We start from the raw sequence: 27,360 nt of genomic DNA on the forward strand, positions 1-27,360 counted from the left end.
TAGTTCCTCCAGCTGAGTGAGGGGTGGCGCCCGGTTTGTTCCTCCTCCAGTAAGTCCAGCCTGCTTGTGCAGGTCAGCCAGTTTACGCTTTGTCACGCCACGGATATCGTAAAACCTCTTCTTGAGGTCGTCTAGGCTCCTGTGGGTGACACCAACAGCGTTGACTTTCTCCCCGATGTCTATCCACAGCCTCCTCTTGGTGCTCTCCGGAACAGTGAGGGACAGCCTTCCATAAAGCTGCGTGTGCACCCTCACCACCTCCTCCACCAAAGTTTGCAGCTCCATGGTGTTGAATTTTGGATTCCTCTTGCGCGCTGCCTTCTGGCTCTCAGTGCTGTTTGCCATGTCTCACAGGGATCCTGCTAACACTGCTGCTCACTGTTTGCTCAGCTCAGGCAGCTTTCCAGAAAGTTCTGATGAGTTGCACCTGCCTGGGTTGCCACTCCCTGTGGGGGAGGGTGCTTCCAGCTCATTGGCTGATGTCTTCAGTGTCACTCAACCTGCTCGACGAATCGGCATTCTCCGAATCGGTATTTTCCGATTCGGTATTTTCCGAATATGTTCGGTAAATACCGAATCGGTATGTATAATGCGTTCCTATTGGCCTTTCGGCCCATGGGGCGTATTTCTATTTCCGATTCGGCGTTTACCGAATCGGTTGGATCCGCATTTTTAATTACCGAATCGGACGTGTCCGACCCGGCCTATACCGATTCGGTACTTGGCGAATCGGTACGTATCGACTCTCGATACCGATTGCTACCGAATCGGTATTTTTCCGACTAATTTTTCCTACATATCATTTTCCGATTTTGAAATACCGATTCGGTACGGATCGGTATGTTGAAATCGGTAAATGCGTTTTACCTACATCGGGCCCCCAATGCCTAAAATGGTGGTCAGTAACTGCCATAACGGTCACCTCAGAGACTGGACCCATAGGTTAGAATAGGGACATTCCAGAACCTTCTGGTCCCTTCTGAACCTTTTGAGGTGAGCCTATATAAGGCGGAATGTTGGGCAGCCATTTTGGAAGGTGTTGAGTGGAGAAGAGAGCTGGAGGATAGGAGTACAGGCGGTGGAAGGAGGAGATTGGTGCACTGTGGGGGTTGACAGACCTGTTGGGCCGCCATCCCTGCTGTATGATGCTATCCCTCATCTGCTGATCTGACCCTGCCAGGATGTGGGCTTGAGATATCCCTGACGCAGGAGAGACCTGTGAGGAACTTAAATGGGATAAATGAGACGAGGACAGTAAGAACCCGCCAGGAGAGGGCGACTGAGGCTGACCCCTGATCTCGTGGCTTCCCTGAAGTGTCCCGCCGAAGTCGGCTCTCTGAAGCGAGGGATCGCTAAATTTACTTGCCTCCAGTAATTGAAGTATCCTCTGGAGAGGCACCGCATCTCCCCGCCTGGCGCAGAGTCACGTTCTATGCGCAGGCCAAGTGAGGGGCTGGGCGGCTCCACAAGCGCAGAAGTGTCTTGACGACGCGCAGACCCAGAAGCGCACTCCCGAGAGAAGTGTAGCGAGGAGCGAGCAGCCTGTGAAGAAACGCCTGTGAGTAGTGCGGCGGCGTCTGTTACCCGCGCAGGCCCAGAAGCGCGGTCCCCAGAGAAGTGTACCGAGCGGCAGTGTCTGGATCCTGTGCAGGCTCTGGGGGTGAGTCGGCCCGACCAGCGAAGGAGGCGCACAGAGAAAAAGGAGTGTCAGGAGGCGCAGTTGTGTCTCCGGGCGCTGGTGACAGCCTGGGTTTGACCGGACATCGAACTTCCCATAAGTAAGCCGGGCTTTGCTAGCTGGTAAGGGTGTTTGGGAATTGGGAGTTGACGCCACGGGGGCTGATGGCTGGACTCCCCCTATAAGCCCAGAGGAACTGTTAGCGCCGCCTAAGGGAGCCGACTAAATAAAAACAGTAATAACATCAGAAGAGGATATAGAGTGTAAAGCTAATGATGGTTCGACAGAGAAGAGAAGCAGGGGATAAGGTTTGATGAAATCCCAAAGGCATTATATGAACCCCATTGAAACCTTTAACTGTTTAATCTGATCAGAGAGGAGTAACATAGGCAGAGCTGGGCAGGCATTGAACGGAACTTAATGGAATGTGAAAACTAGACTGCATTATTTTTAAGATTCTTTTTCTTGCTAATAGAATTGAATAAGCTATGTGTTCTATTCCATGTGAAACCCTATCAAAGTAACCTGAAACCTGCTTATGCCTGCCAATATCAAGGTGGGGGGTTTATTTTAAGTGTTGGCGGGAGAGTTATAATTTTCAGACGCCCTTGCTGAGGAAAAGTGGAAGTGATAAGTGCTTGATGTACCATCTCATGGGTTAAGTTTACAAAGCAAGACATCTTAGAGAACTTTTATAAAACGAATCGTATTTTTCTAAAGCTGGTGTAGTGTTATTTTTGAATGGATGAACGCTGAGTTACTAAAGGGTGTGGTGCAAGCTTGACACTTTTGCCTCTAGATTTTGACTGTCTTACACTGGGCCAGGCTACCCTATGTGATCTGGAAACCCCAGGTCCAACATAATTGGTGTCCAGCGGTGGGATGAGTACTGTGTTTGCGTCCACCCTATAGTAACCCAGTGTACTCCATAGGCCTACACCTGGAGTTTTCTCCTTGCGGACTCCCTAATTATATTTTTGTTTTTCCAAATTTACTCCTGGTGGTGGGTGGAGGAAGCTTCTAGTTACCCTCTGAAATTATTCTTTCTAAGTGGCTGTCCCGCACTCTTCGTGGCACAATGGAATTCGCACTGGAGGAGTTAGAAACCTGTAATGTGGCTCAACTCCGTGAATTTTGTCAAAATATGGGAGTGTTCTTCAAGCGTGGTGCTAAGAAGGGGGAACTTCAAACCAGCTTGAGGGCGTGGGTGGCAGCCCACCCAGATGGGAAGGAGGAGGAGGAGACTGACAGGGAAACTGTCATCGGGGTAGATGGGCTGTCTCAATCTGAGAGGGAGAACTTATTGACAGGTTCCCGAACACTCTCAAGAGAGGGCAGCAGTGTCTCCACGAGAAGCTTGACGGAAGCCGAACTAGCAGATAGGAGGGAGGAGAGACAGTTGAGATGGGAGTTGGCGAAATTGGAGAAGGCCAGAGAGGAGAGTAGGTTAGCTCACGAGTTGAGCCTCAGAGAATTAGACTTTAAGGCCCTGCAAGTAGGGACTTCCAATTCTCAGAATGGTGGCAGCGAACCAAAGGAGTTGACCAGGGAACCCAGACCCTATTTACCCAAGGATGTAGTTGCTAGCTACAGCACAGGTGATGATATTGCTAAGTGGCTAGCTGCCTATGAGGTCTCCTTAAGAGCCCATGGGATTCTGGAGAAACACTGGGGGGGTGGCTTGTATAAGTACATGCCTCCTGCAGGGAGAGACACACTGTTGGCCCTGGAGCAGGGGGAGCAAACCCACTACCCCACCATGAAAGTGGCGCTAATCAGGAAATTTGGACTGACTCCAGAAAAATACCGTCAAAAGTTTAGGGGTAGTCACAAACTAGGCACACAGAATTGGGTGGATTTCTTGGACTACGCAAAGAAGGCCTTAGAGGGCTGGGTGCAAGGCAGCGAGGTAGGGGACTATGAGGGGTTGTATGACCTTATTCTCAAGGAGCACCTACTCGAGAAATGCTTTCCCGAGCTGCATCAACACCTGGTGGAATGCAAGCTGACCAACCCCCGGAAGCTTGCAGAGGAGGCGGACATCTGGGCAAGTACCCGGGTGTCCTCAAAGGGGACTGGAGGGGATTCCCAAAGGACCGGACAGGGCGCCCCCCCAGAAGAAAGAGGGGGGAGATAAAAAGAGGGAGTTCTCAAAAGGCCCCCAAAACAGTTTCCAGGGAAAGGGAACAGGATTCATCCCTAAGGCTAACCCGCCCAGAAACCCTCATCCTGGCCAAAGTCAGCAGCCAAGGGTTGTACACTGCTTTGAGTGTGGTGGTGTTGGACATTATAAGGGAGATGTCAAGTGCCCAAAAAGACCACCCCCTCCCATCGGAGGAAAAGCCCCGGGAGTCGCTAGTGTAGTGCTCGGGGAGGAGTTGCCCTTAGATAAGGGGGGTGAGTGGGCGGGTGTCACCTTAGTGTCCCTGGGAGATCGGGAGATGGTTCCTAAGATCCAGGTGCCCTCAAATACTGTAAAGTATGGGCAGTGGGTCACCATCAATGGCCAAAGAGGGGAAGCTCTGAGAGACACAGGAGCCAGTATGACTATGGTAAGGAGTCAACTGGTGTCTCCAGAGCAGGTGATTCCACATGTACTCCACCCCGCCGCGATGGCTGACGGCAGATTGGGCCACTACCCTGTGGCCGAGGTTCCCTTTGAGTGGGAAGGGGTTGCAGGTTCACTTCGAGTTGCCGTAAGCCCTGCCGTGCCAGTCGATTGTCTGTTGGGAAATGACATGGAGCACAATGCTTGGAAGGAGGTGGAATACCTGACTCATTCGGAGATGCTGGGTACACCTGACTGGGCCTGTGCAAGCACAAGGTCCGCGACTACCCGGAGGGGGAGTTCGCATGGGCTGGAGCCTGGAGCAATGGCCCAGCCCGCTGCCAAAAAGGGAAAGAACCGAGGACAGGAGAAGCCTGCTTCGGCTTCCACGCCCCATGAGACAGATCGGCCACCTGCGGTGGTGGACCAGGAGTCTGTGGGGGAGGAAGTAGTCTCCCTGGAGGACCTACCTATCCCTGCTGAGTGGCACGTGGAAGGAGGGCCTACCAGGTAGGAGTTTTGTAAGGGCCAGAAGGAGTGCCCTACCCTTGAGGGACTGAGGCGACAGGCCGAAGCCCAGGCCGCAGGGAACGTTGCAGGGCACTACCATATTTACAGGGAGGACGGACTCCTCTACAGTGAACCCAAGGTACCTTTGCCCGGTTCATCACGGGCCTTGGTAGTCCCTCAATGATACCGAGCCTTTCTTCTAGAATTGGCTCATGAAATTTCCTTGGCAGGACACTTAGGACAGGACAAGACCTTTGCCCGGCTTGTCCCCCACTTTTACTGGCCTCAGATGAAAGTGACATCCGACACATACTGTCGGAAGTGTGTATCCTGTCAAGCCAGTGGGAAGACAGGGGTGAAGCTGAAGGCTCCCCTGGAACCACTTCCTGTCATTAGCACCCCCTTTGAAAGGGTGGGCATCGACATTGTGGGGCCATTGGATCCACCCACTACAGTTGGTCACAGGTTTATCCTGGTTCTGGTGGATCACGCCCCGCGGTACCCAGAGGCAATTCCTCTGAGGACTGTCACTGCACCTGTAGTGGCTAGGGCCCTGATGGGGATCTTTACCCGAGTGGGTTTCCCCAAGTAAGTTGTGTCCGACAGGGGGACCAACTTCATGTCAGCGTACATGTGGGCTATGTGGAAGGAGTGTGGAGTTACCTACCGGTTTACCACTCCTTATCACCCACAGACCAATGGTCTGGTGGAAAGGTTCAACAAGACCTTGAAAGGCATGATAAGAAGTCTGCCTGAGAGCCTGCGGAGGAAATGGGACGTCCTCCTACCCTGTTTGCTGTTTTCCTACAGGGAAGTGCCACAGAAAGGAGTGGGCTTCAGCCCCTTCGAACTTCTGTAAGGGCATCCTGTGCGTGGACCTCTCAGCCTGGTGAAGGACGTATGGGAAAAGTCTCCCAGAAAGCCTCCCCGGGATGTGGTGAGTTATATGCTGGCCTTCCGGAGCCAAATGGCAAAGTTGTGGAAGCAAGCTTCTGACAACTTGGAAGCCAGCCAAGCAGTGATGAAAGAGTGGTATGACCACAACGCGCACCCTGTGGAGTTGGAGCCTGGCCAGAAAGTGTGGGTGATGGAACCTGGAGAGCTAAGTGCCCTCCAGGATCCACTGGCTTCCAGTTAAAGAAAGGATCACCTTTAAGACCTTATGCATTACACACAAAATAATGCAGGGCAGAGGTCCTCCGATCCTGAGATCCTTCGTCAGACCCCACCACTCTAACAAACAACTTAGATCCGACTCCCTCTCCCTGGCCAGCGTTCCCAGAATAAAAAAGTCTCGATCCGGGGGGCGCTTGTTCTTCTACAACGCCCCAAAACTCTGGAACGCTCTCCCACTTGCCATGCGGAGAGAACACAACCCCCTGGCCTTTCGCAGGCAATTAAAAACTCTGCTCTTCCCATAATCCTTCACTCCCTCTACTCCCCCTCTAGAGCCATAGGTCTTTTCAGCGCTGGGACGCCCTAGGGTAGCTACGCGCTTTACAAATCCCAATATCAATTTCAATTTCAATTTCAATTTCAGGATCGCTGGACAGGCCCCTTTGAGGTGAAGGAGAAGAAGGGTAAGGCCACCTACCTGGTGGACCTTAAGACCCCTCGACAGCCCCTACGGGTGCTGCATGCCAATCGCCTCAAACCCCACCATGAGAGGCCCGAGGTCATCTTGATGATGGTGACTGATGGAGCAGAGGAAGCAGAAAGCGAGCCTCTCCCTGATCTCTTTTCGTCTCAGGAAAAGGATGGGTCGGTGGAGGGAGTGATTCTTTCCCCATCCCTAACTCCTGAGCAGCGAGAGGACTGCCGCCAGGTCTTGGAGCAGTACTCCTCGCTGTTCTCCCTTGTTCCGGGAAGGACCCACTTGTGGACACAGGAGACAGCCCACCAGTGAAGTCTAAGACCTACCGGCTGTCAGACAAGGTGAAGGCCAGCATCCACGGTGAGGTTACCAAGATGTTGGAGCTAGGAGTCATTGAACCTTCTAGTAGCCCCTGGTCCAGTCCGGTGGTTCTAGTACCAAAAGCTGCCTCACCGGGCACCACTCCAGAACTGAGGTTCTGTGTGGATTACTGGGGACTGAACTCAGTGACTAAGACTGATGCACATCCGATCCCTAGGGCGGATGAACTTATTGACCGGCTGGGAGCTGCCCAATACCTGAGTACCTTTGACCTTACTTCAGGGTACTGGCAGATCTCCCTTACAGATGGAGCAAAGGAGAGGTCAGCCTTCTCCACGCCTGAGGGCCACTACCAGTTCTGTGTGATGCCCTTTGGGCTCAAGAACGCCCCTGCCACTTTTCAGCGGCTGGTGAACCAGGTCCTTTCTGGAATGGAGGCTTTCTCCGCTGCTTATCTGGATGACATTGCCGTCTTCAGCAGCAGTTGGAAGGACCATTTGTGTCACCTACAAGCTGTTCTCCAGGCCCTGAAACAGGCTGGCTTGACAATCAAAGCCAGTAAATGTCAGATCGGGCAGGGGTCGGTTGTGTACCTAGGCCACTTGGTGGGCAGGGGAGCAGTGCAGCCCCTCCAGGCAAAGATTGAGGCAATCATGGCCTGGGAGCCCCCCAAGACCCAAACTGAGGTCCGAGCTTTCCTGGGTCTCACAGGTTACTACCGTCGCTTTGTGAAGGGGTATGGTACTATTGTAGCACCCCTCACTGAGCTCACATCTAAGAAACAACCTCGACGGGTAGTCTGGACAGAGGCTTGTCAGCAAGCCTTTGAGAAGCTAAAACAAGCAATGTGTGCAGCACCGGTCCTGAGGGCCCTGGATTTCTCCAAGGAGTTCATTGTCCAGACAGACGCATCAGAGCATGGCATTGGGGCAGTGTTATCGCAACTCAATGAAGAGGGTCTGGATCAGCCTATTGTCTTCCTGTCTAGGAGACTGCTTCCCCGGGAACAGAGGTGGAGTGCAATTGAGCGGGAAGCTTTTGCAGTGGTATGGGCTCTGAAGAAGTTGCGGCCATACCTGTTTGGCTCGCATTTCCTGGTTCAGACCGACCACCGACCCCTTCTTTGGCTGATGCAAATGAAGGGGGAGAATCCCAAGCTGTTGAGATGGTCCATCTCCTTACAGGGAATGGACTTCCGGGTGGAACATCGATCTGGAGTGGACCACGCCAATGCAGACGGTCTCTCTAGGTATTTCCGCCTTAGTGATGAGGACTCCAAAGGGGTTGGGTAGTTCTCCCCACTTTCAGATGGGGGGGACGCGTGTTAGACCTGTCAGCCCTTTGGGTGGTCCCTCCTGTCATTTATTTATTTTGTCCCCTTTTAGCCCCTCATAACCTTTCATTTTTATGTCCACTGGGAATTTTTCAGGTGTTGACCAGGGGGTTAGGTGTTCCTTGACCCCATGGTTCCTCTCAGACCCAGAAATCCCTCCTTTTCTGAGGTAAAGCCTAGATGCCTAAAATGGTGGTCAGTAACTGCCATAACGGTCACCTCAGAGACTGGACCCATAGGTTAGAATAGGGACATTCCAGAACCTTCTGGACCTTTTGAGGTGAGCCTATATAAGGCGGAATATTGGGCAGCCATTTTGGAAGGTGTTGAGTGGAGAAGAGAGCTGGAGGATAGGAGTACAGGAGGTGGAAGGAGGAGATTGGTGCACTGTAGGGGTTGACAGACCTGTTGGGCCGCTATCCCTGCTGTATGACGCTATCCCTCATCTGCTGATCTGACCCTGCCAGGATGTGGGCTTGAGATATCCCTGACGCAGGAGAGACCTGTGAGGAACTTAAATGGGATAAATGAGACGAGGACAGTAAGAACCCGCCAGGAGAGGGCGACTGAGGCTGACCCCTGATCTCGTGGCTTCCCTGAAGTGTTCCGCCGAAGTCGGCTCTCTGAAGCGAGGGATCGCTAAATTTACTTGCCTCCAGTAATTGAAGTATCCTCTGGAGAGGCACTGCATCTCCCCGCCTGGCGCAGAGTCACGTTCTATGCGCAGGCCAAGTGAGGGGCTGGGCGGCTCCACAAGCGCAGAAGTGTCTTGACGACGCGCAGACCCAGAAGCGCGCTCCCCAGAGAAGTGTAGCGAGGAGCGAGCAGCCTGCGAAGAAACGCCTGTGAGTAGTGCGGCGGCGTCTGTTACCCGCGCAGGCCCAGAAGCGCGGTCCCCAGAGAAGTGTACCGAGCGGCAGTGTCTGGATCCTGCGCAGGCTCTGGGGGTGAGTCGGCCCGACCAGCGAAGGAGGCGCACAGAGAAAAAGGAGTGTCAGGAGGCGCAGTTGTGTCTCCGGGCGCTGGTGACAGCCTGGGTTTGACCGGACATCGAATTTCCCATAAGTAAGCCGGGCTTTGCTAGCTGGTAAGGGTGTTTGGGAATTGGGAGTTGACGCCACGGGGGCTGATGGCTGGACTCCCCCTATAAGCCCAGAGGAATTGTTAGCTCCGCCTAAGGGAGCCGACTAAATAAAAACAGTAATAACATCAGAAGAGGATATAGAGTGTAAAGCAAATGCTGGTTCGACAGAGAAGAGAAGCAGGGGATAAGGTTTGATGAAATCCCAAAGGCATTATATGAACCCCATTGAAACCTTTACCTGTTTAATCTGATCAGAGAGGAGTAACATAGGCAGAGCTGGGCAGGCATTGAACTGAACTTAATGGAATGTGAAAACTAGACTGCATTATTTTTAAGATTCTTTTTCTTGCTAATAGAATTGAATAAGCTATGTGTTCTATTCCATGTGAAACCCTATCAAAGTAACCCGAAACCTGCTTATGCCTGCCAATATCAAGGTGGGGGGTTTATTTTAAGTGTTGGCGGGAGAGTTATAATTTTGAGACGCCCTTGCTGAGGAAAAGTGGAAGTGATAAGTGCTTGATGTACCATCTCATTGGTTAAGTTTACAAACAAAGCAAGACATCTTAGAGAACTTTTATAAAACGAATCGTATTTTTCTAAAACAGGTGTAGTGTTATTTTTGAATGGATGAACGCTGAGTTACTAAAGGGTGTGGTGCAAGCTTTACACTTTTGCCTCTACATTTTGACTGTCTTACACTGGGCCAGGCTACCCTATGTGATCTGGAAACCCCAGATCCAACATGTATCCAATGGGGTTCAGATATTTCAGATGGTGATGGAGATGTCAACACAGTGGAATGTTCATCTCCTTAATTTGGGAACGAATGGGCTTTACTTGAAGTGTGCTGGGTGAAATTAATTTCAATTTATTCAAAATATGGTCAGGGGAGACTGCAAGACTCCTTCGACAAGCAGAGGTAGATAGGATTAAGCGGGATAATAAAATTCTAATGAGGTAAACTCTCTGCAGACATTTTGTTGATCTGTTCCCAGATACGGAACGTGTATCAATCAACGTTTCTTTGTGACAGAACTGTTTGTAGCTCATTACTGTATACTTGGTTCTGAAGGACACAGTGTAACCCTATTATATTTAATGAGATTTATGTGGAGGCATTTTATGCTCTCTATAAACAACATTTTACGATTGGGCTATCACAATATGTAACAGCTACTTTTGAGCTACATAGTGTGGTAGATAGTAGTCCTGCTCTCTGAGCATGTAAGATTGATTTTACCAAAGGACCAGCTCTTCCTTCTAGCCCAGATATGATAACATAACATGTGTATTTGTAAAGCGCACATTCACCCATAGGCATCGTGGCACTGAATAACAGATGTTTATTGTTACCCAACCCAGTGGTACTCATTTTATTGATCTCAAATGGATGAAAGGCTGAGTGGAACTGCTGGGAATTGAACCTGTGATCATGTGGTTGAACACAGGCCCCTACAGTGGATGCATTAGTCCACTGAACCACCAGACCCGACTTTCAGCATAACTTTTAATTTTCCTATATTTCCACTTTCTGTTTTCAGTCGTATTATTGGATAGATTATCTGCATAAAATGGTTGGAGTAGGACTTTACAGAAAGACCTGGGAAATAGAATGAATGAAATTTATTAGAAGGCTGTATCACTCTGCATACCAATTTAATTGAAACTTTCTAAAAAAAAGTATGCATTTATGGCACATTTCTTTTGCGGTACGGTTTCTCGAAAACTTTCTTGGGGAAACCCCATTCAAACTTCACTAGGATGTTGTGGGCACTTTCTACAAACTATTAACACTGGAATATTTCAGAAGTTAAAACAAATATTCAAACGTGAGGTTTGGATGTTCATTTGAAAATAGTGCATTTGTTCCGTTTTTTTATTCAATAGTACCAAAACCCTTTTTGCCTCTGAAAGACATTGCTCAAGACCTATTTTTTACACTGCTGCAAACATTCATTTCTGTACGCAAATTTATTTGAGCAAACCTTTCCCTTTTGAACATCAGAGTCACCTGCGAGGAAAACTTAGCATATCTAGTTCAGGCCTTTAACGACACTCACTAGAAAACAGCATTGGCAAAGCCAATAGGTCTCGCTATTGTAAGAGTTTGAGCTATTGGTGTTGTCAATGACAATGTCTTTAACCAATGTGTTATGGAATGGAGTGGATGTATGTGGCGGGGAGTGGAATTATGTGGGTTGGTTTGGAATTGTTTGTTGTGGAATAGTGTGTCGTGGAATTGTGGGTTGTTGAGTGGATTTGAGTAGTGGAATTATGTGGCATGGTGTGCAGTGGAATTATGTGGATAGTCATTATGTGGTATTGAGTGTACTGGTGTTATCTGGGGCAGGGCTATGTGTCATGGAGCATAATTATGTGGAATGGTATTTTGTGTTATGGAGTGGTATGTAGTGGAGTTTATTTATATGGTGTGCTGTTGAATTTTGTGATATGTTGTGTAATTATATGGTGTGGATTGGATGTATGTGGTTTGTTGAGTAATTGTGTTGAGTTGAATTGTGTGGTTTAGTGTTGAATTATGTGGTCTGGAATCGAAAATGTGTGGAGTTGAATTGTGTGGCATAGAACTGTGTGGCTTTGAGTTGAAATATGCTGAGTAGAATTACGTTGCATGGCATCATGGCATGGTGTGTATTTATGTGGTTTGTTGCAATGTGACATAGAGTGGTTTTATGTGGCGTGGATTTATGTGGTATTGAAAAACATGAATGTGACCATGTGTATATGTAACTGCCGCTCTTGTAAGTGTTATCAAATGCCACCTTCGTGAAGCCTCCGAAGGGATTTACCTTTCTTTTAAAGCACTCTGGTGGAGCTTCTTGGGCCTTGAAGTAATCTCAATAGCTGCTGAGGCTCGACCAAAACAGATACATTGCCACTCATCTTCCATAACCTTGCAAATGGCAAAGGCATTGGGGCTCACAGCATTGGAAAGTCACCCTCCCTTCAAAATGATTACTGTTTTGCAAAGTTTGTAACCTGTAATGCCGTGAGGTTGAGCAGCATGCCCAACATGTACAAATGACATAGCTACTAAACACCAGCTGAACCTGGTCCTTATTTCATCCAATTTAGAAAGATGAAAGGCCAAGTTCAGGACATGAACTTGTGATTATCAGCTGACACACAAATGTCTGCAGCAGAAAAAAGCAGATCTCAAAAATGTGTTTTCAGCTTAAAAAAGCACAGATCCAAAAAGTGTCTGGTTGAAAAGTAATTGCAATGGAATGTGACCGTGCCCTGCCTCAGAAATGTGACTACTTTGAGCCAAAAAAAGAGTACCCAGCTCTTCAGCTGGCAGAAAGCCTCTGGCACAGCGCAGTAAAATTAGCGCCTGCTGCCCAATACCGGTGCATTTCACAGCTTTAATTCCTCAGAGTAGGAGGCAGAACAGCTCCACCTTTCATCCTTCCAAAAGCAACAAAATGAGTAAGGGTAGAAACTATACTGGTTTCTCATTATTTTTAGCGCCACAAAGCCAGCATCAAGTGTTCTACAGAAATTAATTTTATAAGTAGAATTTGTTTTTAAACATGTTTGTCGTTTGAGAGGGGTCATCTTACTTTCCCATTCAATGTGTGATCTCCTTGATGATAACCAATTTGTGCAGATTAAGTATGCATGTTTTTGGGCGGGAGTGGATAAATATGACAGGTCAGCATCTTAGCTTTACTTTCTTTCCAAGGTATTGTTGGTGCTCAAAATATCATTAAATAAATTCAAGCAAAACCACAAGTGCAGAATGTTTGTTTAAAAATTATATGAAGACCACACAACGTAGCAGGCACTGATCCAGCAGTTTCTTCAAACATGCAGGAATTGCTGAATATTTCTGCTCTAATAAGTATAATAGCATGTCTTTAACATAGCGTTTGTTGTGCCACCCTTGCAACTTCGCGAGGCTCAAAGGAGGACGTGTCCTCTGCTGCTTGGGTATGAGAGGCAGATACCACTGTGTGGGAGGCCAATCCTTGTCATTAGTGCCTGGTGGCATGGTGGAATCATGTACCTTCTCTGAAGGGGATGGGGTGATGGAAACCATAGAAAGGAAACTGGCAGCTGAAAGAAAGAACAGGTCACAGGTCTCTGCAACCTGTGGGAATCACCTTAGATATGGGGTCTCCAACCTTTTCTGTAGTGAGAGCTAATTCTGCTCAAAGAAAGTCCTGCCGAGCTACTAGCCTATTTTATAATTGTAAAATGCTGATGATATGTATTAACATTACACTATGACCACCCTAAGAGCGATTTATCAGTAGTCACCATCCCCACACATTCCAGATGAAGTTATCAGCAGAATGCTAGAAAAACGTTTTTCAATATTAAATGCTTGCAATCAAGTAACATTCAAATCTTCACATGCTGTGTGCTAAAAAAGGTACTACCAAAGCAGTAAGTCTCCCCAACTCAAATTGAATTATCATTCAGCTAACAACTTTAAATGTGTTTTAGGATTGTAATATTTTGTCTTCATTAGCATATTAGTTTTTAAAAAGACACATATTTTTCTATCAAAACCACTTTCCAATTTGAGCAATCAAACTCAATTTTCCAAAAGAAAAACCTTTTCAGAAAAAGCATAATTTGTTTCTTTAAAAATCAAATCAGTTTTCATTGTTAGAAAATACACAGTCCCTAAACATCAGCTTTTCGTTTTCGGTGAGTACCGCCATGTAAAATGCCTTTGATGAACAAATTCCGCTTTAAATACCCAGGAATTGGAATCATAGGCCATGCTTGCTCACCATACCACTATTAATGCATCTGTTATGCTAATAATGCCCACCATTAAACCGGGGCTACCACTGTGCCACAGCTGGATGCACAACATATATCAGTTATGGACATTATTATGGGAGAAGCAGTTGCCACTCTGTCAGGAATGGCTAAAAGCAAGCCAGTCATGCTCTTAATATGTCAGCGATAGCGGCAAGTATGTAATTACTAGACTTGTATGCCCAAAATAGTCAAGGATGAAAATATTATGGCAATGGTACAATTATACCATGAACTGGCACAATTGCGTCAGAGATAATACTCTTATGATGGGGACCAGCATACATATTTGGTAGCCCTTGACACTAGAAGTAGCTTTAAGGAACCAACAATATTTATTAGGGAAGGACACAATGTCACACACCCACACAAAAATATATATGATGCTTCTAATTTTCTCTGCCCTGGATGATACTCTCTTCCCTCAGCTCTTTGGTTGATCATGATCCCAACCAACACATTTTCACTCTAGTTCTTGCAGTCACACACTTTGGTGGGTCAGCCCTGGTTACTGCTGCCACTATTCTTTGTGCTGCCACTATTCTTTGATGTCACACACAGTGTGAATGATAGAGCAGGGCATATAACATGGCCAATCTCCTTCTTAGGTAGATTTAAAGTGGATAAAAATGGTTCATGTGACAGACCCATAGGCTAACACCATAGCCACCACATGCTTCAACACCCTGTGCATACTTCGCAAGACCTTTAAATGGATCCCCCTCGAATCCAGAATGACCGTCACCCATGCACTCACTACCGGAATGCACACTATGCTGGAATCAACAAATCTCTGCTCCACAAACTCCAGACCGTCCAGAACGCTGCAGCCAGACTCATCCTCAGCATCCACGACAAGACCACATCACCCAGAACCAACACGACCTCCACTGGCTCCCCTTCAAAAAAAGAGTGACCTTCAAGCTGCTCACACACACCTACAAAGCCCTCCACAACACCGGACCCCAATACCTCAATGAAAGAATCTCCTTCTACGCCTCCAAGAGAAACCTCCTCTCTGCTGACCTGGCCTTGGCCAAAATTATCCGCATCCACAGAGCGGCCAAGACCTGGAACAAACTCCCCCTCAGCATCAGACGAAGCCCCACACTGAAAGCATTCAGCAAGAGCCTCAAGACCTGGCTTTTTGAATAACCGGAGCTGCCTAAATGCCCCCGCCCTCCCCAGCGTTTTGAGACCCTTATGGGTGAGTAGTGCTCTCTATAAATCCCTGATTGATTGATTGATAGGCCAACAGAGTGTGTGTTTGAGTGTTATCAAGAGAACCTGCCATTGGTTTGGCTGTCTGTAACTCTTACGGGTAACAAAATGAGCAGTGCTGCCTTCTTTAATATACACAGAATCCCTGAGATCAGATTGGTTTGGCTTCACCTCTGAGAGCTATTTTGAGGGTGCTGGTGACCTACCAGTAGCTCCCGAGCTACTGGTTGGAGACGCCTGCCTTAGATTGTGTAGCAAGGGATGGCTGGACACTGCGTCCGAATAATGCACACACCATTAAACAAGCAAGGAGGGAGGAGTAGGGAACATGCAACAACAGAGTAAGCGGAGGACGGGAAACAACAAAGACGCCTACGATAGGGGAAGGAAAACAAGCAACGGAGTGGGAGGTGCAAGAAGGATGGCAGCAACAACAGGGAAGATGCAATAATATACGGGTGATGAAGCTGAACTCGCACCCACAGTGTAACACGAGCAGGAAAGAAATAAAAATATAGTTCCCCAAATGAACTGATAAACATACAAAGCATAAAGGTACAGTACGTGGTCCCTGCTCCGTGGGAGGAATCGTAAGACAAAACCGATGGACGAGTGGAAGGATTGACCATTAGCAAGTAAGATTTTTAAAGGACACTGAAACAAACAAATGAAAAGGAGTGGGCAGGTTGAAAGTCCACAAAGAAGTACAGACAAAGTATATACAACAGGTCTTGAAAGCTCGACCTAAAAAATTAATGAAAGATGTTGAAGAGAAAGCAGGAAATCTGCAAACCATGCAAAGTCAATATCAAGAAAGTTTGCAAAACTTTGCATAGTAAGACTTTGCACAGCCCATTAGAATACGAGGCACAGAGAGGCTGTCTTATCTCTGTCTTGTAGTGGATAAGTGAACAAGATAAAGACGCAACTTGAATTTTGATGCTAATATCATGTAGAATGGTAGCATGCGGTCTGTGTGAAAAGCTGAGGAACAAAAGTACAACTATAACTCAGTAGACACATCAGAGGATGAAAATTTCATGGAGGATGGCACGTAGTCTACTATTGGGTTTTGATTTGTGGAACTTGAATGGCCTAGTCACAGTTGCCCCATACAGATAGCTCATGTTGAATTTCCCATTTATGTGACATGGAAGTTGACTCTTTGTGATTACTGTGGCCACAGATTGCCCCTAAGGAACACTTTAAATTCATAAGAACACTCTCTAAACTAACAGCTTGGAACGATATACTATATTAATCTTCTTTTCTGTTCTATGGCTAAAGTTGTGCTTCATACTACTAAGTAAGATTTATCTTGTGTGAATTTATACTGTCCTTATGCCATGGCATGTGTATCTCTGTGATCATTGTTGTCAATTGTGTGGGTTTCTGCATTTGTGGATCTTTTTATAGAACTTAGAATGTTCTTGGGTTTTCCTGGGGGTATTCTGTAAAATGGCAAACAGTTTGAGCGCATATTGTTTTGGTGTCATTTTTTGCTTCTCATTTTTTTTGTTTGTAATTGGTTTTTCATCCCACTCATCCCTCGTTTTTTCTTGTTTTCTCTTTCCCGATCAATTCCACTCCCCTTCGATTCTACAGAGGGGCACAGGTGGTCCCTCCAGCCCAATGTAAGCTATCCCGTGCAGCAGCAGAGAAGCGCTGTAGGTCTCCGGATGGCTCGCAGTGTAGTGGCCGTGGCACCTGTGACTGCGGTATCTGCATCTGTGAAGTCACAGAGCCTGGCAAATACTACGGGCCACTATGCGAGTGCCACGACTGGGTGTGCCAGACCTATGATGGTGAAATTTGTGCAGGTAAGGTGGGCAACAGCCACAAACAGGATATGATTCCAAAAGGAAATGTTGTATTTGACCAAGTCCTTGGAGTTCACCAATGCCATGCTCTCCTCTTTGAGTCCTTAAGAAGTGCAGCTTTTATCAGAAAGAGGTCTGTGTTTACCACAGCCAGTTTCAGAAAGCACGTGCAGACTTTTAAATCCTTTTTAAATGTGCTGTGAGTGTTTATTGTCCCATAAAAGGAGCTGCACCACCATGTAAAGTCAGTTGAGGATCTCTTGTGCCCAGGCCTTTAATAATGGCAGATCTGCAAGTTCGAATGCCCCTGTTGTTAAAAGCTTTTTTTAGTAGCGAAACTCGGATTGTTTTTAAGAAGGGGCAAACACAGATGAAATGAATACAATCTTGCCTTACTGCACCACATGAGCTACATGTTTTAGGGCCACCATACTTCCATGCTGGTTGGTCGGCCAAACTTGCTAACACCCCGAATCTGATAGCCATTAGCTTTCATTTCAGATAAGATGAATATGTTGAGCTTAGGTATTCCGCCAGGGGTATTGATGTGTAAGATTCGAGGACCATCCAGGCACGGTACCGCTTAGCTAGTATGCTTTTATCCTCTAATAATTAATTAATTTTTACCGCTTTGTTTATCACTCCACGAAAGGCTTGGAAGGATGGGTTCTGCACCCAGAGGTCTGTTGTGTTGATTTCCTTCAATGTGGTTTTCAAGAATTTATAGTAATTTGAACTTAGATCTTCTGTCTGGGCTTGGCACAAGGCATCATGTAGGACATTGGCTCGATTCAACCAAATGTTGTACCAAGTTTTAATTGCAGCATATTTTCTCCCACTCTCCTGTTGGATGAGACCAAATTCTAATTGTACCTGCGCCAGGGATGCATTCCGAGGTAGACTAAAAACCTTTTTATGCGTCTTAGTCTGTAGAGAGTCTAGAAGTTTTGCATCTTTACCATTTAAAGTTATGCTTGATTAAGTTACTGTCGGAAATAGTTTAGCAGCCATCACTACTAGCGGCTTAAAAGATGGTCCCGGTAGTTTTTTTGCCAGGGCGCAGAAAGCGTAAATAACACCATTTCCTTTTTTCCAGATATTTTGTAAGAATTGAAAATTCAATTGACTGTTTATATATACCCCCAGATATTTGTATATACTGACTTCTCCTAGGCTTGTTTCTCCCATCTTGATTCGATGCCGATGTCCCGGTCGATTCGTTATTGTCGTAGTTTTTGTTTTTATGACATTATTTTTCAAAGCAGTAGCCTTAGCGAACATTATTGGTTCGCTGAGTGCTCCTTGGAGACCGACTCTAGTTAAGCTAAGCAAGACTATGTCGTTTGCATATGAGAGATGCGTTATGGGCAGTGGACCCAGGCACGTGGGACGTGAATTAACCTGATCCAATTGTGGTGAAATGTCCACCATAAATAGATTGAATAGATGGGGGGGCTAATACACAGCCTTGCTTTAATCATATCTCTGTTGGTATTTTCCTTGACTGTCTTGTGCCATTTGTTTTTTCACACGGACCCATGTCCACGTGCACAGTTGTATTATGGCTTGTAGTATTGTTTCAGGGAGGCCCAGTTATATAGATATAAATTAATACATTGTCGCATGGAACCAGTCAAATGGAAATTTGAGCCTGAACCTCAAATATTTTTTAGTGCTTAGATCAGAGCTGTGCACGGGGAAAGTCTGACACTCTGAGTGCAACGTACTCAGATGATTGACAGAGGTGGACATGTCACTTATGCATATGGAAATTCCGCCTTGGTTGCAGATTCAACATTCGTAAGTGGTGCATAAACGAGTAGTTGTAATAGTTGTGATGGTAGTTACACAAAGGCAAACCACGTGATGTCAGCACCCACACTGTGACCACTTTATAGATGCTCACACACATATGCAATGGCTTCACCTCTCTTACACACACACATAACACTACACATGAATGATCCCGGTGCGAGTGATACATTAGGTGTGGGAAAGTGCACCTGCATACCTCGTTTCCACATAACATGGGCGTGAAGGCTGGACCTTCAACGGAAAAAGGCAACAAAAAATATTTTTCAGTTACTCTAATGTCTAACTGATCCTCTACTTTATCATAATATGCACTTAAAAGGTTAGTTAAAACTGGCATTAGTAACAAATGTATGCATTACTTTTTGGGGACAACATCTAAGTGAAATGTATTGCAGTGCCATCCTGTCAGTCACTTCATTTTTTTCTCTTTCTGATAGTGTTTCGAGAGACAGAATTCAATTGATCTGTAAATGTGCTACTGCACTCTTTTTGTAAATATATACATAAAATACCTGGCAGACAAAAGAAGTAAGCGTTTCCTCTACAATGTGTGTTAACATTAGTAAGTTGTGTTGAATACTACATTTATACTTCACCCATTGTGATAGATTTGGAATAATTAACATTTTATTAAAAACACAGCACATTTCATTTAATTGACATCTGTGAATTGGGAGGACGGTGATTGAAATATTTGCCCGTCCACCACAGCAAAGTCCTTGGAGTGTTGGAAAATATTTTTCATCTAAGGGTTAAAAAAGTAAAAAGTATTCTGCAGCGATCCAAAAAAGTGAAGTTGTCTAGTTCTCAGAAAACGTTTATTTCTTTTCTTGCTTATGTACACTAAATAGATGTGGAAATTAGATGCTTCATTTCCCATTCATGAAAAAAAATGGACAAATATTTGCCCAGCAACTTAAGTGCATCCAATGACTCACGAAGACAATCCAAACACTTTCAGACAAATTGCTTATCCCTAGCAATGTCTGAACCGAATTTTGTTGCTGCAATTTAGTTTGGCTTTCTGAAGTTTGAATAAAGTTTGCAAATTTGCATTTCACACTTGTAGAGATGTATGACAGGACATGCTTCCTTTAATATATAGCAACACGTGGTTATTGTGAGGGGAGAGTTTAATATGGTTGATATTTCCTTATTTTCTTGTTTTCTTTGTTTTATGGTGCCATTCTACAGCAGAGTAGTTTGCTTTGGAGTTTTATGGAATTGTGAGTCTGTAAGCACTGAGCAAATGTATCTCTTTATTGCACAATATAATTGCTGGGTCTTGGGTTACCTTCTTTAACTGCTTGTGTAGCACTTAACATATCGTGCACTTTAGAGTCCGTAGGTGCTTTGCGGGGATCTACTGGGAACAACTGTACAGCACTGATAGTTTTTCTGAACGATGCAGCAAAGAATCCGCACGCCCCAATCGGAATAAATTGGGTGATCGAACTTCATGTTGTTTGTCAATAGTAGGCTGTTTATTCATTTGTATGAATGGCATTGTGCAGCCGACACGTGTTTCTCACTGTTTGATTTGCATAAAGCGTTCTTAGGGCTGGGGGGTGCAAAGTAGATAAGAAAATATGTACAGCATATTCACATTTTGCATTCCTGATTTGTTCAATTGCACCATCACCCCTGATGTGAAAGTATAAAATACAATGTATGTATGTAAAACTGTATACTTCCAGTTTCTTCAGAGTCCTGTGGGCCGATTCCTTTTCTGCATAATTTACTTTTGTTGAGTGTAGATCTCTGGATGATAACCTAGTGCCCCAAGCTATCTTGCCTTTGATCACTTTTGCTATTGATTTCAGTCTCTCTCTCTCTCTCTCTCTCTCTCTCTAGTACTGTTAAGAGACTTTGGATATCCTCATTAGTAAATGGTGCACTATGCTGCTGCCAAAGTACCTAATAAAGTAGCTAAAACATGGCGATGTGCACCCTCCAAAGTGCTTGATGATTTTCATCAGAGAACGGTGAATGAACAATGCAGAGATTTCCAAGTCTTTCTTCTTACTCATAGTCTTTCTTACTCATTTTGTTTCTAATCCGTCTAGTGTAATTGATTATATTATGTGCAAGAAGAATGGTGGGGAACTATCCATGACCATGAATTACAAGTAAGAGAGAGGATCCAATCAGCCTTCAAACCACGACCTTCGAGTGGGAATGTCTCTCCACAAGACACCCGGAGAAGGGTTCAAGGAAGGAATCTGTGGGAGACAATATCCATTAGAACCTGGCTTTTCAATTTCTTTAGACATTACAAAGCATTCGGCATTGTAGACAATTTCAGAAGACAACCCCATCAGAGCATTTAAGAACAAAAAAATGCATAGCAGATGCATACATTGCTTTGCACCTAGCTCCATTTTTTTAAAAAGTGTATGTTTTTTATGAAACCCTGCGAGTAACATTCCGCACTACGCTTGTCCACATAAGTTACTGGCACTTAGCCGTCAAATTTAAATTTCAACCTTCATTTTACTGAAAATGTTGTGTGTGTGGTTTATCAATTGTACTTTTCCTGATTTAGCAAATTTGTCACACAGTGAAAATAGGAACATTTCGAGTGCAAGAATGCTCTGTGCTAGATGCAAGGTCACACGAAGTTATCATAAGAAGCAGGGCATGCATTATCACCAGTACACTGGTCATGCACCGATCCATGTTCCATTCTTATTTTTTTAAGTTGTTTATTGAAGTTAACAACAATTTCTTTGAGGTTTTTTCTCACTGTAAAAAAGGGTATGGCAGGCACAGATTCCAATGCACCACTTTCTTTTAGAGGGGCGCCAAGTTTGTGTCCTTACCTGACCATATAACAGCCCAAGCCTACCTACAGGAGAAGCCAAGATGCAGGGATGGACTACAAATGCTGCTGTCTACATTTCAGACCCTATGCTTTACTGCACCTGTAACACATGAACAGTGGTACTGAATTACATTTCCACCCGTAAGCTAGGGGAGCAAATCTAAAAATAAGCGTTTACAGGTGCAGTCCCTTTCAGGTTCACCCCTGTCAGTGCTGCTGGTGACTTAGGGGGGCCCTATCTTCATTGCCAATACATAAGATATAAATTGGATTTTTGAATTGTGCTTATACATACATTGCACACATCTAGTCAGTAGGGCAACAACATGATTTACACAAAGTTTATGCTGTGTATGAAGCGTATAGGACTGTTTACAAAAGGTGTAATAAGACATAAATTCTAGTAGAATATGCATACAAATCTACATTTATTAACTGAATTCTTATACACACAGCGCTAAGTAAAGTATCTGATATGGTAATATCCTTGTGCAGTAAACTAATTTCTTTAAATTGGAAATCTTGAGTTGGTCTGAGTTGCGATACTTGGTGGGCCTGGACCTAATGGACATCAAGAAGTGTGCATCTAGGACTATTACCTTTATGCAGTATACATTTGAAGCATCTGCAGCAGTGATCACCTGTAGACAATTTATTAACATTGTATTGTAATGTATTTACATTTAATTTATTTCACAACACCTATTCTCCACCCTTCAAGTAATGGATTTCATTATTTATTATATAACATTTAATATTCATTCATTCAATATACGTCATTTTTTGTCATAAAAGTTTCACAAAATATTTTGACTAAAAATCGAGCTGATGAAGAATGGTGGAGTAAGGATTGTCTGGATTCGGTTATAGGAGCTATTGAGAAAATTAAAGTGGCATGAGTGTAATTTAATTTAGAATTACGTCTTCGCAGTGAGGAGCCTGGGCTTGTTTCGCCTTTTCCAACAGTGTGCTTTGCAGTAAGCAGTCACAGTGCATACTTTACGGCCTCTTTTTCCCTTTTTATAGCGCGAATAGTGGAAAAGATGTCACAGATGAAATGCCTCAGACCTTCTCTTCTCTCTGGCGGAAACCGGGTGACCAGTTTTTGACAGCTCCATGAAAAAATAATTTGACTAGCCATGAGATTACAGTTTGGACTTTAAATTCAAGCATTTTTTTCTGCAGCTCCATATTTTAAAAATGTTCCTTACATATGAATAGGGAGCTGATTTTTGTAGGAGGCCTTCGGGGGATTCTGTTCGAAATTTCTTGAATTGTTGATTATAATCTTCTGTTGCTAAGGGCTGTACAATTGAAATTCAGTTCAGTAAGGCCAGACGTGGAAGGAATTTCATCTCATCAAGCTCCTGAATCACTTTTTAGAGGCAGGGGCGGGATGAGTTAGGCGCACAAACTCATGAATCTTCTGAATACTTCTCCAGTTTCACACCAACGTGTCATATTTTTAAGGCCAAGATCTACAAATTAGTCAGCAGGAATTCCGCTAGGAAAAGGATAACATAGAACATTCCACTTGTGGGTTTGGCAAACTCGATAGGAAACAAATTGGTCCAAAGTTTAATAAAATTAGATGCAAGAAGGAAACATCTGGATTAATGCGCCAAAAAAGTGTCCTAAACTGTCCTTTCATATGAAATAAAGCATAGGATCAATTCACAAACTTCTCTTAGATTCTCGAATAGTCTTGGCGCCAGATTTATCAACACTGTACGCCGATGCAGTATCACAAAAAGTGTCACAAACCAGCTCAAAGTGTTGATTTGGGACTTGCTTTCCAGCGCAAAGCTTGCTTTGTGCTGGAAAGTAGCCCTAAAGTAAGCACCAGTGCTTAGTTTGTAAAAAAAAAGAAGTGCAGGTGCTGAAAATGTTGCCAAGGAGGCCACAGCTCACTTCTTCCTCTGGTGAGCCTCACTTTCAACACTCTCACTGCCTCAGTCTCTATCGTCTAACCTTGATCTGTTGTCTGTCCCCTACGTCTTTGCTCTCAGAGTCTAGCGTCTAACCTCTCTAATTGTTTTCTATCATGTTTGTCACACCTGGTGTGTTACCTTATTCCCTGCATTTTTGATTTGCCCTCTATTCATTCTACCCCTGCCCTTTTTCCTCTTCACTTTTATCCATGTTCTGCTCTCTCTCCCCTCGATCTTGGCTCTTTACTATCACTCTTCTAGCAGTGATTAGCTGTGTCTCCGTTTTATCATTTGTCTGCCTTTTTTCCTCTGTCCTGTCCTCTACATCCTTTCATTCTATCTTCTCTCTTCTTCACATCATGGCTGCTTTCTCTTTATATCTGATTTGCCCTCCTTTTCTTCTACTTAGCTCCGTCTTATCTCTCTCCTCTCCTGTTGTTTCTTTCTCCTCTTTACTCCTGCTCTCTCATCTATAACACTGCTGCTGCCTGTGACCCCTGTCATCAGCCTGTACATGTCCCTGCTATTTTGAACTCCGCATTTTCCTGTTGTCTTTCCTAAAGAAGAGGAAGATGACATGTGTTTTACTTTCTTACCTACACCGAGTGCAAAAACAAAATGTACACCAAATGAAAATATTTTTTTGCATATACTAATCAGTGCAGTGCAACTGGGTTATTTGCAGAACAAGTAGCTGCTCGAGCACAGCAGGTGATGTCACTACTAGTGCTGCCTGTAATTAGTACGTCCAGGGAAGGCGACGGCATTGGCATCCACTGCTCAGCTTGCTGTGACCCTGCCTGCTAAGGCACAGGCATTGTCCCCATACGTAATGCTGCCAATGCCGTTAAGTATGGCTGTGGCGCCTACTGGACTCACGGACTCACGCACGCTCAGCAATTACCATGCTGGGGTGCAGCGCACAGATTCTACAGGTGACGCCATGGCGCACAAAAGTTGTGTTGGGCCACAGCTGCATCGAGCATGTTGAGGATAACAGCAATGCAGGGCTGCAGGATATGCTACTCTGGCTACACAGCAAGTGGAAAGTCCACACTTACTTTCATTTATTCTTCCTCAAGAGCCCTCACTCTCAAGTTCCAAATGCGCTCTTGCAGCTTCCTTGCCTCAACTCCGTCTTGAGCCAGCCCCACCTACAATTATCCAATGGGAGGCTCAGGCTCAGGCAATGGCATGGTGCAGCAGACTCTGGGAATAGAATGCAAGACATAGGTTGTCGATGACTTCTTGGATTTGTGATCGGCGAGATGACATCATCACTAACTTGGTGATACACAATCATGCCTGCCTGGACCGCCATACGCTGGCCTGTCTATGAACATTTACCAGCCAGAAACCATGCAATGTATGTTATTCTTTTTATTTTGAATTTGAACAATTAATATTGAGACCACCGCCTGCAGGGTCAGAAATTGTAGCCCTTGCCCTCTGAAAGAAGTGTAGGTGCTGAGCACCTGAAAGCTCCTGCTCAAATTAAGCACTGGTAAGCACTATGCGCCTCTTTGCGGTACTTTGCTCCAAGGGAGTGTCCCATACGATGTTATGTTATATTATGTGTATTTGCGTAGCGCACCTCTCACCTGGGAAGCTTTTCTAATGCTGAAGCATGAGCTGTAGGGGCCGAGTCATGGGTGATGCATGGGCTTTAATATGCAACCACCCATGGATTTTGAGGCAGAGCTCTAGCTACTAACATTTGTAAGCAGGGCATTGCACCAAAATGTTAGCCTCCTGAAAGCAGGCATGAAGGTGGAGAAAGCTCTTTTTTCCAGACCTTTCAAACTTTCCATGTGTGCTGTACAGTACAACACACATACAATGTTTGAAAAGTTTCAAACTATGTCTAACTGTTTTTATGTACTGGAAGGGCAACCTTCAGTACAAAATAAATCCTAGGCATCAAATAGACACCAGTACCAGACTGGGAATCGGCCTTGGCAAAGAGCTCGGCACGCCCCGAGAGGGGGGGGGTAGGGGGGGTGTTATCAGGAATCTATGTGCCGCTTTTGTTGCTGGGTTGCCCCAGTAACAAAAACGGCCCCCGGGGAAACGTCTAGTGCCTGCTAGAGCCATAATAGACACCTTTTCAATATGGTGCAAGGGTATATGTTTAGAATAAGCTAGCCTAAACTGCGACAGTGCTGCGGAGAGGAAAAAGCAATCCTTCTTTCGATGAACAGAGCACAGCAGCTTTGATTGCAGGACTGCATTGTGTGACTTCTAAGTCTGCTGTGCTCAAAATTAATTTTTCACACAGTCTGAACATAAGCATCATGTACACTGTTGGGGGCATGCTGTTGTGTGAATCCCTCAATCACTGAGGAATGTGAAATTCTTTTGTCCTAATCTATCCATCTTCCCCTGTTCGACAAATATCTCCCTGTCTGTTTTGTAGTTCGAATATGCACCAATCCCAACTTCCAACACAGGTGTAGTGCATTTCACTTACCCTTAAATTAATAGTAGAAATAAAATCCTTTGCACGCCTCTTCATGGGATTGTTAAGCTGTTCCCTTTCTCACGTGTATGGAGAGGACTGTCCTGCTGGTGTGATCCGTTCCATGTCTCCCTACCCTCGTGGCACATTTGGTCAGTGAACATTAAGTGGAAGGCACATGCCGGCTGCTTCTGCATTCAAGGAGTGCTGTGTGATGCTTGAACTGCCAGCCCGACCCTCTTCCTGCATGCAGACAGTGTTTAATTTGCAAACAAAACCCCACTAACTGCAGGTGTCCAAAGTTTCTTTTAGGAGTCTGCGGCCAGCATTCACAAATGCCAGGGTTGTCAAATACCAAGGCTGCCTAGTCCTGAATCAACCTGAAGGCTCACTTATCCACCACCCTACCCTTCCTGCATCTTTATCTCTCTCATGCGTTTTTTTATCCCTGTTTTCTTCCTTTGTCACTGTTTCCTCATCTTACTCTTCATCCTTCTTTCTGCTCTTCTCTTACTTGCTCTTGGTTAAAGTCTGTCGACAAAAATATGTCCTGGCACTCAAAAATGAGTGCAGGGTGCACACCACTTGCAGCCGCCCACAAAAATTAAGCACTCCATGCAGATCTTATTAGTTATTTGGAATCTATGTGCATGAGATCTACATTCGCACATCTAGGATAAGCAAACTGCTCCTAGTAGATATGCAAGCATGGATTTAAGAATAAGGTTACATTTATTTATTGTTTACATGATATGAGGTTCATATTTGGACTTCAGAAATGGCATAACCAAGTACTTATTTTGGCGGTGTATTGCTGTATTTTGCATTTTTAAAATGATTTATCTATTTGTTTTTAAGGTTTTAAGTCACCTTCTTTTCGATCAGTTCCTCCACTCTCTTTCTGTGATATCTTCCTCATCTGCTCGCTCATCTTCTGTAATCTTTTTTCTTGCACTCCAATGGTACTATCACGCGCCACATCTGCTCTTCCATGAGCTCCTCTTTCTTCCTGATTTACATGCCCACACAACCCTCTCTTTCTTAAAAACTCCCTCTCTTTCTTTCTCAAACACACACATGTACACCCATACACACACACACGTGTAATATATGTATCTCTATTTATCTATCTATCTATCTATCTATCTATCTATCTATCTATCTATCTATCTATCTATCTATCTATCTATCTATCTATCTATCTATCTATCTCTATATATATCTATCTATCTCTATATATATATCTATATATATACATATATATCATTTGAGATGTCATCAGTGATGTCACTGACCATGTCATGAGTGATGTAATATGTTAGGTCATTAGCAGTGCATTGCGGGGGCGCAAGTTATAGCTAGGTCAGCTAACTATAACTGCTGAATTTCTCTGGTTTTGTACGAGTTAAATCCCAGCCTTTCT

At 45.0% G+C, this 27,360-nt stretch overlaps 1 protein-coding gene across 1 annotated transcript in view; it reads left to right on the forward strand.

Moving 5' to 3' along the window:
- ITGBL1 (integrin subunit beta like 1) overlaps positions 1 to 27,360 on the forward strand; it is a 1,428,718-nt gene that overhangs the window by 68,701 nt on the left and 1,332,657 nt on the right. The window contains exon 2 of the mRNA XM_078657627.1: positions 16,695 to 16,909. Within this exon, the coding sequence (XP_078513753.1) occupies positions 16,695 to 16,909 (215 nt within the window). The remainder of the gene's footprint in view (positions 1 to 16,694; positions 16,910 to 27,360) is intronic.

This window comes from Lissotriton helveticus, chromosome 8 (genome assembly GCF_964261635.1).
Source record: "Lissotriton helveticus chromosome 8, aLisHel1.1, whole genome shotgun sequence".
Taxonomy (NCBI): Eukaryota; Metazoa; Chordata; class Amphibia; order Caudata; family Salamandridae; genus Lissotriton; species Lissotriton helveticus.